Source organism: Dipodomys merriami, unplaced genomic scaffold (genome assembly GCF_024711535.1).
Source record: "Dipodomys merriami isolate MVZ:Mamm:240054 unplaced genomic scaffold, mDipMer1.0.p SCAF_395, whole genome shotgun sequence".
NCBI classification, from domain to species: domain Eukaryota; kingdom Metazoa; phylum Chordata; class Mammalia; order Rodentia; family Heteromyidae; genus Dipodomys; species Dipodomys merriami.
In genome coordinates, this window is record NW_027205548.1 from 928,158 (window position 1) to 945,288 (window position 17,131).

Sequence of the window (17,131 nt, forward strand, 5' to 3'; positions counted from 1 at the left end):
GAATCTTAGCTCCACCACTATGCATCTGTAGCCTGAGGACCATAATGGAATCTACTATTGTTAGTTGCTTCTGTTGTGTAGATTACATAAGTGATCTACATAAAGACCCCGAGCAACAGAGAGAGCACTCTGTAAATGTTAATTAACTACCATTGACCAGCTTCCTTTCTCTGACTTTTACTCTTTACTCTTTTCTAATTTTTATTATTTTTTTTTTTATTGCTGGGGCTGGGGCTTGAACTCAGGGCCTGGGCGCTGGCCCTGAGCCTTTTCACTCAAGGCTAGCACTCTACCACTTGAGCCACAAGTCCATTTTTGACTTTTTGGCAGTCCATTGGAGACAATGTGGTTCATCCGTTTTCCTTCTTCAGGCTGGCTTGGAACCACGATCCTCAGATCTCATCCTCCTATTAGTCGTTTGGTTTCCACTTTTAAGACAAGGCTTTTGACTTTTAACTTCTGACTTTTTTTGACCTCAGCCCTATCCCACACCACCATGCCAGGTGCATTGTCCAGTGTCTGGCAGGAATAGAAGCACAAAACGCAAATCCAACCCACTGGGGTTGAATGAGATGGGAATCTCATTCTCTTCCTGAGGAAGTCCCAAGCCCGCGTCCACCTGGAAGACTAAACAGGCCTCTGTCATTCAAGTACATCCTCGCCCATCCCTCGATTCCGCGTCCCTAGTCAAAGAAGATTCTGGGATGAGGGCTCCAGGAACCCTCGAGTGTCTGAAGAGGGAGGTCGGGTGGTTGGGAACCCTGGACGAGCTGTGGCAAAAATCTTAGATGGCATTTGGTAGGTAGCTCAGAACCGAGAACCAGGGGACTTGGAGGATGGTGGCCAAGTGGAACAGATAGCCTGATATCAGAAGCTACCAAGGAAGGAGCCAGAAGGGACCTGTTGGGCTGGCGCGGGGTGGGGGTGAGGGGGTGAGGGACGGTCGGAGTCACGCGGGGGGGGGGTGTCGCCCGTGAGGGGACGGGCGCCAAGACAGGCGACTGGATCAGGGAGAAGAAACAGAATCTCGGTTGCCAAGGCAGCAAGCAGAGGGGAACGCCTGGGGAAGAAGGACGCAGGGCTCTGGCCTCCTCAGTGTCCCGGTGCATCCCTCCAGAGCCCGGGGCTGACGTGTCACTCGGGAACTGCTGAACCCATCCGAGGGCGCCGCCCCTCCGCGCCACGCTCCCCGCCGCCGCCCCCTGCGCTCCGCCTCCCGGCACCGCCCGCCCGGCGGCCGCCTCCTCCTCCTCCTCCTCCGCGTCACCGGCTCCCGAGGTGACCACAACATGGCTGCGGCGGCGGCGCCGGGGCTGCTCTTCTGGCTGCTGGTGTACGGGCCGCCCTGGTGGGCGGAGGGGCAGCTAGACCCCAGCCCCGGCCGGCGCTTCTCCGAGTACAAACTCTGCGCGGACGACGAATGCAGCAGTGAGTGCGCTGCAGGCCGAGGGGTTGGGGGGGGGGGGGGTCCCGGGTCACCGACTGCGCCGCGCGGGGCGCCAGAGCCCCGCCGCCGGGCCGTTGGCCTAAGGGGGTCTCCAGCCCCTCGGGTGGAGCGCGGGGCGGGGCGGGGGGGACCAGCGATCCTCAGGATCGTTAGACCCCCCTCCCGCTCTGCCGACGCGTGGCCGGCTGGCCCTGGTCGTGGGGAGGGGGAACTGCACCTCCCACTTGTTGCCAGCGTTTTCTTTCTTTCTTTCTTTTTTCCTCTGCTGGCTGAAGCCGGGGTCTGGGCTGGGGACACTGCGCCCCCCTTCCCCGCCTCCACCTCCCCGGTGACAGTTCCCTCCCCGATCCGCCTCAGTTCCCTGGATGCTGGGGTTGCGCGCCGCGCGCCCTGGGCTCCCCGGGCTCCCCACGCTGCTGCCTAGCGCTTTCTCGCTCCCTCCACGGGAATCTGGGTGGGCGCGGGAGCGAGAGCTCGGTGGGCGTAATTCCAGTTGACAGTGTGGGGTTCCTTTGGAAGGGCGCCCTTGGGAGCTGGCCCCTTAGCCCTTCTGGCTGCACTGAAATTTGGGCTCATCTATCTGCCTTTTGAACGGGGATTGGAGGTTGCTTTTTAGGATAAGCCCAGCGTTTTGCAAGGTCTCCGCCCCAACTCTGAAACGAAACCTGTCATTTCTGTGCATGGAAGCCTCCTTGCCAAACTGCTAGGTTAGGGCAGCGGGAAGGCCCAAATCGTTGAAAGAGGCCAAGATCTGAACCGGCTACCTCGGATCCGCATCCTCAGGCTTTGGTGCGCAGGAAACGGAATTGAACCTCAGTCCCGGCTTAGAGGTGGCGATGGGAAGGACATAGACCTTCAAATTCTGAAGAGGGTTATTACAGTAATAACAAATACTCCAAGGGTCTTGTAAGCCATTCCACCTTTAGCCCAGCTGCTTGGGTTAATGGGATATCTGCCTGGGTGTTTGGCCACCCAAGAATAATTCTTCTGGCTTTCAGGGTAGGTGGTCTGCAGTAACCTTGTAACTTGCTGACGGTGTTATTCATGATGATGAATGGATGTAGAAAAATATTCTAAAAAGGCCAAAATGCCAACAGTTAAGTGATTTATATTCCAATTGGTGTTATCAAAGACAAAGTTCATAACCCTAATTATTTATAAACACTACAATATCTGTAAAGAAAATGGAAGGTGGCATCTTTCAGCGATTTCCAGAGAAAACCCTAAGACCCATGCAAGAAAACACTGCACACACAGAGCAAACGCCACGAATTTTTCCCAGGCTATTCCTTTACCATTGAACAGGGCAGATGTTTGTTGTTCTTTGCTGTGGCACACTGCCCTTGGATGCCTCAAAACAAGTTACCTGGTGTCTCAAATGACGGATACTTTCTTAGAATTTACACACTGTTGGAACGGCTGGGGGTTGTAACATAACAGGAGAAATAGCCTGTGTCCAAACAGAAACAACTAAACAATGAGAAAAGGAAGGAGGAACAGGGCTTGGGTCTGTGTTGTAGAAGTGTTTGGTCAAGTGTGTGTGTGTGTTTGTGTGTTGTCCTTGAGTTCTTTGCGCATAGGTGTTCCACAGTGTGCCTTATGTTGTCATTGGATACATTACTACCAAACCTCAAGAATCTCCATGGAAACAAGAGAAACATGCCATTTCCAGTTCTTACAGAATTCTCAGCCTTGAATTCTTTCAACCTGGCCTCTTACTCAATTATGTCTGTATAGGATGCTGACATGTCTGAAAGTAATCTGATCTTAGTTTCAAAAATCAAGTTATCTCTCCAAAATCTGTACAGATTCCTAATACATATTTTTCCTAATACAGTTTTTTTTAGCTTTTGTGTGTTATTGATAACCAGCATTTATTTATTTATTTATTTATTTATTTATTTATTTATTTATTTATTTATTTATTTATTATGTTGGCTGTGGGGCCTGAACTCTGGGCCTGGGCATTGTCCCTCAGTTCTTCAGCTCAATGCTAGCGCTCTACCACTTGAGTCACAGCGCCACTTCCAGATTTTTCTGCTTATGTGGTGCTGAGGAATTGAACCCAGGGCCTCATTCATGCAAGGCAAGCACTCTACCATTGAGCTACCTTCCCAGACCGATAACTGGCTTTTAGAAACAAGTTTTTTTCCATTTCTCCCTTGTGTCTACTACTTAAATGCATCTATTGGCCATTTCATCTTACATCAGAACTGTGTATTTGGTCAACTAAATGGAAAATACAACTTCTACTAGTTTATAGATTGAGTGTGATTCAAGGCCTGCATTTTAAGCATGAAGATAATTCCTGACCTGTTCCCATGGATTTGCTTGGTCCCTGGCACATAGAATGTCCACTTTTGGTTTTGTATATAGAAAAAGATAAGGGCATTTTTTCTTTTGTTTTGAAATCTTAATGTTGAAAACAACCACTATTATTTGCTTTGAGAACATAATTGCTTTGTGATGGATTGCTTTGGATTCTTATTATAATGTGGTATCTTCTTAATTTACCCAGATACTGTGCAGAGGCAGCAACTTGGCTCCAAATGAAATTGAGTGTTTACTGATACATAGTAGCAGTTGCAGACACTTAAAGATAGAGCTTTTTAGTGGTTAGATCAAGTTAATTGACCCCTTGGGGGATCCTGGAGGTTTGCAAATCCCAGTTCCTTATTATCTTCCCAGTAGCTGCAGTTAAGCCAGTCAGTGTCTGCACTTATCCATCTGCAAAGTGAGGTTTTTTTATGATTATGAAACATTGAAAAATTGTGGCCTAAAAGATTTTAGATGGAACCAAGAGTTTGACTGGAGACCATCCACATGCTGCTGCTGGTGGTAGACATATTGTTCTTTGCTTCCCAGTATTAGCTACACACACAAAAGAGGTTTTCCTTGTCTAATTGTGGAAGATGGTAAGATTTCTAGCAATAAAGCTCTAAGGATTGTAAATTCTTTGAGAATGTGAGTTAAAAGCAATTTCAGAAAGTACTGGGGAAAATATTGTTTATAGTGGGATTATTATATCAATGATAAATGTATGGGACTGTGAACAATATCAAATCCTATTATCTGGTTACTTATTAGTATTTTTTCCCTGTGTTTATGTGCAGTGTTAATGTTCCGAGGTGAAGCTCTGGAAGATTTCACAGGCCCTGATTGTCGCTTTGTGAATTTTAAAAAAGGTGACCCTGTATATGTTTACTATAAGCTGGCAGGGGGATCCCCTGAAGTTTGGGCCGGAAGTGTAAGTAAAAACTTAACTGAACTTTATTTTCTTACATAGATAGGATCGCTTATTTAATATACTCCAATGGCTGTTTCCTTAGGGTCTTTGATGGATGTAACCTATCCTTTCTGCTGAACTGAATAAAGATGGTCGTATGGGTTCAAAGCCAGCCCCAGCAGAAAAGTTCCTGAGATTCCTATCTTTAAGAAGCTGGAAGTGGAGGTGTGGCTCAAGTGGTACAGTGCCAGCTAAAGGAGAATACTGAGTTAAAAAAAAATATGGTTCTGATCATAGCAGAACTTCTCAGAATGGGGACTCAGCAGAGATTTTTGAACAAAATCAAACTGGTCTGGCCACTGCCCCTCAGTATCAACTTCCAGGAAGGTTGCCAATCCTGGGGCTTGAACTCAGGGCTTGGGCACTGTCCCTGAGCTTCTTTTGCTCAAGGCTAGCACTCTACCACTTGAGCCACAGCACTACTTCTGGCATTTTCTGTGTATATGGTACTGAGGATTTGAACCCAGGGTTTCATGCATGCTTGGCAAGCACTCTACCACTAAGCCACATTCCCAGCCTTTCTCTCTCTCTCTTTATAAATATATATATGCAGTGTATCTTAAAGATGCAATGAACATTAGACTTAATCTTGTAAACTTTATGAGAGATACTGTTTCAGATATGTAAGTTTAAAGTTGACTTTAGTTTTGACTTTTCTATGTATATTACACTTTGCGAAAAAAGAAAAGGTGTCTGTCCTGAGAAGAGTTACCTAACATTTGTATAGTTCTTAGTCTGTTTAACAGCAAACTGCTGTGTTCCCTGTATGCTTTTCTGCTTTTTGTTTGTAACTTCTGGGTCATCCTTTTCCTGCTTTTCTGATATTTAGTGTCTGGGAGTTTCCCCAGGGATTCTGTTCCCAGCCATTTTCCTGGATGTCCTGATTGCCATCATATGTGGCAATCAATATTTTTAATCAGGAGATTCATTAGCAGTAATTTGACTGAGAGCCCTTCCTTTCTAGAGTGTGATGTGGACTATTGGTTTATTTACAGTAGTAGTCCTTGATGACTTTAGGATTATTTCAGTTTAGAAGTATTCCCAATCCCAAATGTGAAAATTCTCATCCTCAATATAACACTTAACAAACAATAGAAAATAAGTCTCCAGAAAGCCCCATGGGGAAAATAAGTTTATTTTGTTGTCATTCCAAATACTCTTCTATTTTAGACAAATCTGGTTGCATTAATTCATATTAAAAAAGCTATTTATTCTTTTCAGTTAATTAAATAGAATGTCTTGATAACCTTTACATTTGGAACTGTCTTATGTAGACCTCTGCTTCATTTTTCTTATAGCAGTCAATGTCTTTCTTCCTTCTTTGTCTTTAAGCTTTATTTTTTTTTTGGTCGGTGGGGGTTGAACTCTGGGCCTGGACGCTGTCTCTCAGCTCTTCAGCTCAAGGCTAGCACTCTACCACTTGAGCCACAGTGCCACTTCTGTCTTTAAGCTTGTGGATACATTTGCACTTAGTTTTCCTCTGACTACTCTTACTCATTATCATACCCACATCTAGAAATTTTGTCATTATTTCTGGGTCACAGCTCTCCTCTGCCTTCTCTAGGCACTTACCTTCAGTACTCAACTGGCAGAGATCTCTCCTGGCAGTGGACTGTGTTCATGGGATATTCATTTTACTGCTTTACATTGCACTCAATTTATGTACTATCTTAGTTCAAATATAGTAAAAAAAAAAAAAAAAAAAAAAAAAAAACTCTGTAAAGGAAGCCTTATCTTTTTTCCTTTTGGTATTTTGTTACAGGATAGTGACCTTAATTATATTTGTTCTGATTGTAGCATATGTAGAATTTGTTCTTTCCTTCCATACCCTCAAATCAAATCAACAGTACCTTGGTGGGGATGATCTGTGGAAACAAAATTAGACATAACCATTACTTCCAGTCACGAGGCTCAGTGGTTCTGCACCACTTTTTGTCAGATAATAAGAAATGGGATATCACCCAGTGTATAATTATGGAGCTTTATATAACCTATGGTCTCAGTGGACAAAGATTAGGCAAAGAATTTGTCTTTCCTTTCTGCGTGTATCTCTGGTTTCTTTGTCCTTTCTAGAGTTAAGCTTAATAGAATCTTCCTCAGAAAGAATACCCCTCAGATTTCCCTCCCACTTTATGAAACTTATACTTAGGAAATTAAAAACTCTCCAGAGTTTTCAAAATGACTCTTATTTCTGATTCTTAGTTCTCATTCTGCAATCTGTGTGTGTGTGTGTGTGTGTGTGTGTGTGTGTGTGTGTGTGTGTGTGTGTAGCTGTGTGTATCTACCTACCTCTCTCTTTTTTTTTTTTTTTTTGCTGGTCCTGGGTCTTGAACTTAGGGCCTGGGTGCTAACCCTGAGTTTCTTTTTGCTCAAGGCTAGCACTCTACCACGTGAGCCACAGCACCATAGCTGGCTTTTTCTGAGTGTATTGGTCTCATAGACTCTTAGACTTATGTGTGTGTGTGTGGTTTCTTAAAGTTTCAGACTTTATCAATAATGCAGCTTTTAGTTGCCCTGTCTTATCTAATCTTATTCTATTATCCACACTGGCTTTCAAATGGTTTGCAGGTATAACAAGAGCATTCACAAATGAGGATATTTTAGAGCTAGTGATAAGATGTCCCTTTTATCTTTTTGTGCACTTGATTTGCAGATCAGGCTCTTTTAATGGTGTTGAAGAAACTTACTACTGCTTCCTTTTAGACAATAGCTAGTAAAAGGCAGGTGTTTCTTAAGGGAACTTTTATGTACCCCATATATACTTTATATGGCATAGCTGTTGGTGCTGAAAATTGTTTGTTTTTTGTTTTTGGTGGTGGTGGGGCTTGAACTCTGGGCCTGGGCACTGTCCCTCAGCTCTTCAGCTCAAGGCAAGTACTCTACTACTTAAGCCACAGCACCACTTCTGGTTTTCTGGTGGTTTATTGGAGATTAAAGTCTCATGGACTTTCCTGCCTGAGCTGGCTTTGAACCACAATCCTCAGATCTCAGCCTCCTGAGTTGCTAAGGTTACAGGCATGGCTTTAAAATTTTTTTTTTTAATGATGTTATTTTCTGTAGAGAATTTATTTTACCTGGAACCAAGGCTTGGTATGTAGATAAGCACTGTAATATTTTTTAAATTCTTTATTGTGATTAAGTGATCACCTAATTTGCCAAATTTCACAGTATTGTGGGATAGTGATGTTTAGTTAAAGTCACAAACACATTCTAACTTTCATGGGGCAAATTGTCTATCGTGGTCTATAACATTTATGAGTTTTATGAGTGATATGTACATTGGGTGATATGTACATTTCTCTTGTTTTGCATAGCATCAGCTGTTCCCTCTTTCCCACTTGTTCCCTCCCTCCCATCGCTGCCATTGAGTTGCTTAGTTCATTTTGGTCAATGTCCAGTGCAGTTGATGGGTCCCACTGTTGTATGTTTTTCCCTGATTCCCTCTAGTTCTGTGTCTTTCTCCTAGTTTCCCTCTGGTGTGCACATATATACCATATATGTGATTGTAGCATGGGGTTATTTAGTAGTGATTCAACCACATGAGTGGAAGTCCTTTGTTTCTTAAGCCTTGTTAACTTTGTTGTATCACCTTACGTTTTGGATTTAACATCCACTTATCAGGGAGACCATGTGCTGTTTGTCTCTTTGCTCTTGGCTTACCTCGCTCAACATGATTTCTTCTAGCTCCACCAATTTCCCTGCAAATGCCATTATTTTGTTCTTTCTAATGGCTGCATAATATTCCATTGTGTATAGATAGCACCATTTTTGGATCCATTTATCTGTGGTGGGACATCTGGGTTGTTTCCATATCCTGGCTATTGTGAACAGTGCTGTAATAAACATGGAGGAAACACTGTAATTTTCTTTTCTTTTTTTTTTTTTTTTTTTGTCGGTCGTGGGGCTTGAACTCTGGGCCTGGGCGCTGTCCCTCAGCTCTTCAGCTCAAGGCGAGCGCTCTACCACTGGAGCTACAGTGCCACTTCCGGTTTTCTGGTGGTTTATTGGAGATAGGAGTCTCACGGTCTCTCCTGCCCAGGCTGGCTTTGAACCTCGATCCTCAGATCTCAGCCTCCTGAGTAGGATTACAGGCGTGAGCCACCAGCGCCCGGCTGTAATTTTATTTTCAAAGAATTGTCAATATAAAGTTGTTGGTTTTGCGGGGAGGATGGGCTTTGAACTCAGGGCCTTGTGCTCTCACTTGGCTTTTTTGTTCAAGGCTGGTGTGCTGTGCCACTTAATCTACACCACCACTTTCAGTTTTTTTGTTGGCTAGTAGGAGATAAAAGCCTTATAGACTTTTCTGGCTTTGACTTTAAACTATGATCCTCAGATCTCAGCCTCATGAATAGTTAGGATTACAGGAATGATCCACTAGTGTTGTATTCAGTGTCGTTTTTGAAAAACTTGGTACAGGGGCTGTGAATGTGGCTCAGCAGTAGAGTGCTTACCCCTCATGTGTGAGGCCCTGGGTTCAATTCCTAAGCACCACATAAACTGAAAAGGCTGGATGTGGCACTGTGTCTCAAGGGGTAGAGCACTAACCTTGAGCTGAAGAGCTTAGGGACAGTGCCCAGGGCTAGAGTTCAAGCCCATGACTGATCAAAAAAACCCCCAAAACAAAAAACAAAACTTGGTACAGCATGTAATATCAATAAATATTTGCTATTTGTTGTAGTGGCCATATATTTCAGAAACTGTATACTCTTTTTACTTTTTAATTTTCACAATTATTATTTGTTGTTTCCATTTCCTGGAGTTTACTTTGATAAGTATTATATGATCAGAGACACAGTCACACTTTTTTTTTAAAGGAAGGTGAGTATTGTTCATAAGTACTTACATATGCACTTTTTTTTTTTTCCTGTGCTGAGGCTTTAACTCAGGGTCTGAGCATTGGCCCTGAATTTTTTTGCTGAAGACTAGCATTCTACCACTTAAGTCACAGCTTGGTTTCCAGCTTGTTTTTTTTTAGTTATTGAAGAGTCTTACAGATTTTCCTGTCCCAACTGGCTTTGAACTGTGAGGATTACAGGTGTGAACCACTGGTTCCCAGCTCCTATGCACATTTTATTTGCACAGTTAATGCTTGCTGGAGATCATTTGGAGGTTTTTTTTTTTGTTTTTTTTTTTGTTTTTTTGTTTTTGTTTTTTTTTTGCTGGTCGTGGGGCCTGAACTCTGGGTCTGGTCACTGTCCCTCAGCTCTTCAGCTCAAGGCTAGCGCTCTACCACTTGAGTCACAGTGCCACTTCTGGCTTTTTCTGCTTATATGATGCTGAGGAATTGAACCCAGAGCCTCATGCATGCAAGGCAAACTACCACTGAGCCACCTTCCCAGCCCCTGGAGGTGTTTTTCTAATCAGCTTTGATTTACATAGTTTTAATTATATAGTACACAATATTCTTCTGTTAAGCAGACCTCTCATTTACTTCCAAATCAAACTTAATGTGCCCAGTGTTTAGAAGTAAAATGGATATGTAAAAGAAAAAAAAATGAATGGTTTTGGAAATGTTGGTTAATTCTTACTGGAATAATATCAATGTAATTGCAATAGCAAATATATATCAACCTATTTACTTCTTCTACCTACTTATTTCTCTGTGTATTTCCCCTCACTGCTAAGAAATAGCTCATTTATATTCCTTGTTTGGAATTTGATTGATGTTGCTCTTTTGCCTATTCTTTCATATAGGTTGGGCGTATCTTTGGATATTTTCCAAAGGATTTAATCAAGGTACTCCATGAATATACAAAAGAAGAGTTACAGGTTCCAGCTGATGTAAGTTGTTGAGTTCTTTTTTGTTCTCAGTTATAAATTGGCTTATCAATTAATCAGCTGTAGTCAGTCAACTGTTTGTGGCAGTCCTTGAGTATGTTTTAGTCAGGGAAATAAAACATTCAAACATTTATCAGATTGAATTTGGAATCTAACTGTAAGAAAAGTTTGAAAAGCATTGAAAGGGGATTATAACCTAACAGTTACCTAACATGTTTAAACAGATATTCTTAGAGAACCTATATACTCGTATACAGGTTTTCCTTTATTGTTTCATATGTGAAAATTTGGGATGTTTGTATTTTAAAACAAAAGATGTGTCCCAGTATGAAAACTACTCATTTAATAGGCATTAGACATTTTAAATATATAGAAATGAAGTCAACTAGGTGCAGGTGGCTCACACCTATAATCTTATCTATTCAGGAGGTTAAGGTCCGAGGATAATGGTTTGAAACCAGGCACGGCAAAAAAGCTGGAAGTATAGCTGTGGCACAAGTGGTAAAGTGCTAGCCTTGAGTGAAAAAAGCTAAGGAATAGCACCCAGGCCTTGGGTTCAAGCCCTAGTACTGGCGTGCACGCAAGCACGCGCGCGTGCGCATATACACACACACACACACACACACACACACACACACACACACACACACACCACATGCAGAAACAAAAAACACAAGGAGAAGAAAAGAAAAGAAATGAGGTTAAATGAATCCTACTCTAAATTACATATAGGTCTAGAAAAGCAAAAGAATAGGGGTTTTCTTATTGCCTATAGTGCTTTGAGAAATCATAAGAGGTTATAAATTCAGAAAATGGACCTAAGGTTTTTGGGTGGGGTCTAGGCTCAAGTCTGTAAAGGCATCAGGCATACCTCTGAAGCAGTCATCTGTGCTGCATGAACTGACAATGTTGTCATGGCCAGAAAGGCTTTATGTTCTAGACTCCTTATTCCAACTGATAGTTTTCTGGAGTTTAAGCCTTACAGGAATTGATGTTCACCTCCATTGAAGCATCTGTGGTCAACATATTGTGTGTGTGTGTGTGTGTGTGTGTGCGTGTGCGTGTGTGCCAGTCCTGTGGCTTGAACTCAGGGCATGGGCTCTGTCCCTGAGTTTTTTTTGCTCAAGGCTAGCATTCTACCATTTGAGCCACAGCACCATTTCTGGCCTTTTCTGTTTATGTGGTACTGAGGAATGGAACCCAGGGCTTCATGCATGCTAGGCAAGCACTTTACTATTAAGCCACATTCCTAGCTCCCTGTGGTCAGTATCTTTGGAGCAAGCTCCCAGGCTAGAAGATGGACAAAATGGATAAAGTCACAGAGCTATTGCTGCTCTTAAAAATTTCTTGATAATCTCAAGTACCATAACATCAGTTCTGTTAGTGACTGATGGGGATTCTCTGTAGATAAAGATACTGGGCAGGATTTAAGTGACTGCTAGCAGTTCATTAGTTGCAGAGAATGGATTCTGCCTTCTCATTATACTTCCCTTGAGATATGTTGTGTGTGTTAAGAAATACATCTATGTGTATGTGTATATATTAAAAATATACTACCCTCAGAAATGCATGTGATGGATAGAAGAAATCAAGATATTATTCATCACTTCTACACTGCAAGGGTATCACTAGAATATTGTAAAGGTTTGCTTAAGAGATTAAAATTATCTTTTTTTAGTTATTCACTCTGTAGGGTTCTTTTTATACCAGTTTGATTACTAGCACAGAAAAGATGAATATAGATTATGAGTAGTCCTGAAAGCAGAGCGTAATGACTGACTGAAACCTTGTTTTAGAGAAAGGCACATTCACTGTGCTGACTCTTGTTTTCGAGTCGTTCTTATGATAGTAATAAGAGTAGCCTGCCCTTGATACATTATCTTTCGCTCTTTAGGTTTTTCTTTTCTGCTTAGCCCCTGTATCCCAGTAAGATTCTTGTTAATCTGATTTATCTTCATCAGTCCAAGGAGAATATGTGTCAAAAATAGCGCGTCAGCAAAGTGGTTCTGCCTATTTCCACCTGAGGGAGAGGAGAGAATAGCATAGATGATATAGGAGTGGAGAAGCTACCTGGCCTTCTGGCTGCTCCAGCACAGATCCTTACAAGAGGAATTGCCAAAATATCAAGTGCAGATACAGTGATATCCCACTTTCCTCCCTCTTTTGCTCAGAACAAATGGAGAGACATAGAGCAAGGAAGATGGACCCAAATCACTACTACTTGCTTATTAAGCTGTTTAAAGAATATGACCTATGTGTTTTGTCTTGTTTTAATTAAAAATGCAGAAATAATAAGTTTTCTAACTTTGCAGTCTAGAGTAAGACTGGCAGACCCAACTGGGAGTCTACTTAGGGAATTCTGTTCATATAAATCTCACAGCATGGAGGAACAGTATTTGTTTACTGTATGGCTGTCCCAGTTAGTAAACAGAAAAGAGGGATGGGACTCAACAAACTCACCAGGCACATCATGAGTCATTCTTTTCAGGAAGATAGAATGAGGGTAAGTTAGGAGTATTTCTTGGGTGTTAGCTTCCCATCTCCCAATGATCAAGAACCATCAAAACTCAAGGTTGGCCAGAAGTTGGCTCTTCTAGAGCTAGGCATCAATTTGGGATTCTCTTTGTTATTAGCATAAACACGAGATGTTCTCATGACACTTGCTTGTTAAAATAATGAATGTTTTTCTTTTCCTGACAGGAGACAGACTTTGTCTGTTTTGATGGAGGAAGAGATGATTTTGATAATTATAATGTAGAAGAACTCTTAGGGTATTTGGAATTGTATGATTCTGCAACTGATGCTTCTGAGAAGGATGTAGCAAAGGTTTCTCAGACTGAATTATCTAAGGGAAGTGAACCTGAACCTGAACCAGTAGAAGCCAATGCAGAAGAAAGTAAAAGTGCATTTCCAGAAAGCACTGAGGATCTAGAGGAACAGTTTCTGGCTCAGAAGAGTCACTCACATGCAAATAGTCAAACAGATAATGCTCAGGGACAAAAATCATCATTTGACTCTTTCGAAGAAATGCTGAAAGATAAACTAAAAGTACCAGAAAATGAAAACAAAAGCAGCCATAGTTCTCAGGTCACAAATGAACAGGAAAAGATGGATGCATATAAACTTTTGAAGACAGAAATGACTCTAGACTTGAAAACCAAATTTGGTTCAACTGCTGATGCTCTTGTATCGGATGATGAGACAACTAGACTGGTTACTTCATTAGAAGATGATTTTGATGAGGAATTGGATGCTGAGTATTATAGACAAGAGAATGAAGAAGAGGAGAATACAGACAACTTTGATGAATTACCATTGCTAACTTTCACAGAAGGAGAAGATGAGGAAACACCAATGAAGTCCAGAATGGAAAAACATTTAACTGATATAGAACAAAGTTTGAACAAAGAGGGTAAGGTTGAGATGACTATGCCACCTGGCATCAGCAATGATGACAAAAATGTACTGACAACCTGGGGGGATAGTTTCATCTCTATTGTCACAGGTACTGAACAAAAAGCAGGTGTGATGACTTCAGAGAGTTCTAATTCAGAAGAAGAAAAAGAACATGGTGATACTCGAGTACCAGAGAGCAAACAGGGCAAACTGCAATCAGCTGCTGATGACATTGACCCTGAACATACAGAAGATGGTCTTCTTGTAGAAGCCTCTAAAACAAATGATAAAGATGACTTAGAGGTTCACATTAAAGAAAAAAGGGAGGATGTCCAGAAGCCCAAGATGGACCTAGTGCCAGACCAGTCAGAATTAGAAGATGTGAAGCAAGAAGGGGTGACTATACACAGTTCTCAAAACAATGAGCTCAACTCTTTGCCAGCTGCTGAAAAGGGTAAAGATGTTTGGAAATCAGTGTTCAAAACCAAAGAAAATGACCTAAAAGAAACAATCATTCATGTCTCAAAAGAAATGTTCAATGAAGAAAAACCTGGAGAGAAGATTTTGGGGGATGGCCCAGAGATCAATCAAGCTGTGGAAAATCAGATGACCGAAGGAAAGAGCGAGCAGAAATCCATGGATATCATACCACTCTTGGGAGATAATCAGCAAAATACATCAAAACATAGTATGGAAGAAGTAGATTTTTCAGTGAATGGACCAAATGTGCACACACATTCAGGGGAACATCAACATAAAGAGGAAGAAGATGCTCTTAAAACTGAAAGTCAACCAAGGTTCTCCTCTCCAGAGAAAATTGGTTTGCCAAGTGAACTGAAAGAAAAGGTTCCTACTTTGGGAAGAAATCTTTCTTGGCATCAAGACAAAGACATGACCACTACAGTCAGTAAGCAAGTGAATGAGAAGTTAGGGCTTTCTGAGAAAGAGGGCAAGGAGGACCCCACAACTGCACAATTGGTTCATCAAAAGACAACACAGGGGACACAGGAAGTTGAAACACCTGAGCAAGATGATCTGGTGGAAGTACCACGTTTCCATACTGAAAAACCAGATACAGATGAGGATGATTTTCTCCCTGAAGAACTACTGGAGGATGAAAATGCTCAAAGTGCAAAACAATCTAAAGAGACACACCCTAACATTTGGGAAGGGAAGTCAGATGTTAATTTACAAGTTAATGAAAAAGTAACTTTAGGGACCATGAATCCTGATTCAGAAACTGACGGACATAAACCTTCAAGTATGGTTTTGGAGATGAAGAATAGTGATAGTGCAGTCTCAGGGGTAGAGAAATTAGGCAGGGAGCCAGGTACTGTGGTGGTGGGCAGAACAGACAGCTCTCTGGAAGATGAGAAAGCCCAGAGATCATCAAAAGAAGGTGACTTTCTTGACAAGAAAAAGGCTCAGCTTCCAGGGTTAGAAGAAAGATTTCTGAATAAAAATGCTGACAACCTGGAAAAAGGCAACCTTGAAGAAAACCTAAACACCCCAGGACTTGTAGAGATGACTGATGGAGAAGAAATCTCAGAAGAGGAGCCTGAGAACATAGAGAAACTCATGGACTCAGAAAGCCAGGGGCCTGGTTCTGTAGACCTTGACCATGACTTGTTCCCCGGGAGCTCACACACAGCTCTGGAGCCAGAGCTTAGCACCTTCAAGGAGACTTTGCCCATCATAACCAGCTTCTGCAGAGAAGTTCAATCTCTGCAGCGGTTCCTGAAGTACTTAGATGTCACTGAGTTAGAAGCTATGCTACGTGAGATGTCATTAAAGCTGAAGTCAGCACAGCAGGAAAGCCTGCCCTACAATGTGGAAAAAGCCCTGGATAAAGTCTTCCGAGCTTCAGAGTCACACATTCTGAATGTGGCAGAGAAAATGCTCGATACTCGAGTGGCTAAAAATAAAGATCTGGGAATGAAGGAAAATAACGTATTTGAAGAGGCTGCGGTGATGGATGACGTTCAAGACCTGGTCTATTTTGTTAGGTACCAGCACTCCATGGTGGAGACAGCCCCGCTCCTCACTCCCCCTCCTCTAGAGGAAGGCTGGGCTGGACCAACGGAAGGTAAAGTTCCTGCCTGTGGCCTTGTCTGGGTTGGGCTGCAGAAAACAGGTGGTGGTACGCTGGTCACCAAAGTGCATTTGTATAAGGTTCCTAGATCTAGTTTCCATGTGTTTAAAAAAAGAAGGCTCTTCTTTCAGTCTAGAACATAAAAGGGAGATTTTTCTTATTGTTTCCCTTAAGGTAGATTAGTCAATATTTCAAAAGGAAACTTTATAAAAAGCTAAAGAGGAAGCTACAACCAGAAACTTAATGTACTAAGTAGACTTCTTAACAAAGCACAGATCTCAGATAAGATTACGGAAAGTCTTATGGAACCCAATTTCTCCATCATAAAGTAACTGCTCCCTAACCAACGACTGACTGCATAACTTTCGTGTGTGTGTGTGTGTGTGTGTGTGTGTGTGTGTGTGTGTGTGTGTGTGTGTGTGTGTGGTGTGTTTGTGCATGCTCGCGTGCATCCTACTGTGGTTTGAACTCAAGGGTTTCTGCATGTTAGTGCATGTACTCTTATCTACTACTTGATCTATGTCCCCAATTCTTAAGTTATTTTTAAAATTGGGTCTCATGTTTTTTGCTTGGGCTAGGCTTGGACCATGGTCTTCCTACCTACAATGCTCACATAACTGGGATTATGTTTGTACCACCATGTTTTTCCTGTAGAGTTTGGGGGAGGACTGTGTCTTACTTTTTTTTGCCAGGACTGGCCTCAAAACAGTCTACCAATTTCCACCCCCCTGGTGGCTGGGATTGTAGGAATGAGTCACTGATCCTGGCCCTTAGCATAACTTCCCCCCCCCCCCCCAGGTTCTGGGATTGGACTCAGGGCTTAAGCATCCCTGAGCTTTCTTGATCAAGACTAGCACTCTACCACCTAAGCCACAATCTACTTCCCGTTTTTTGGGTGGTTATTTGAGATAAGAGTCTCCCAGACTTTCCTGTCCAGGCTGGGTTTGGTCCTCAGATCTCAGCCTCCTGATTAGCTAGGATTATAACTGTTCGCCACTGGCTCCCCAGTGGCATAACTTTTAAATACTTTGCTGGAAATCCTTCGTTACTCCCAACTTTCATCTTTTATGGATGTCACACACTTGCCTGCCTTTGTGAGTTATCATTTTTTACAGTTATATTCTATGGGTCC

General features: G+C 42.4%; 1 protein-coding gene across 4 annotated transcripts in view; it reads left to right on the forward strand.

Moving 5' to 3' along the window:
- The first annotated feature begins 1,270 nt into the window (after positions 1 to 1,270).
- LOC138805475 (transport and Golgi organization protein 1 homolog) overlaps positions 1,271 to 17,131 on the forward strand; it is a 49,473-nt gene continuing 33,612 nt past the window's right edge. For all 4 annotated transcript variants that reach the window (XM_069990266.1, XM_069990267.1, XM_069990269.1 and 1 more), the window contains exons 1-4: positions 1,271 to 1,428; positions 4,561 to 4,694; positions 10,428 to 10,514; positions 13,212 to 15,993. In XM_069990266.1, coding sequence (XP_069846367.1) covers positions 1,290 to 1,428; positions 4,561 to 4,694; positions 10,428 to 10,514; positions 13,212 to 15,993 — 3,142 coding nt within the window. In that variant the 5' untranslated portion in view covers positions 1,271 to 1,289. The remainder of the gene's footprint in view (positions 1,429 to 4,560; positions 4,695 to 10,427; positions 10,515 to 13,211; positions 15,994 to 17,131) is intronic.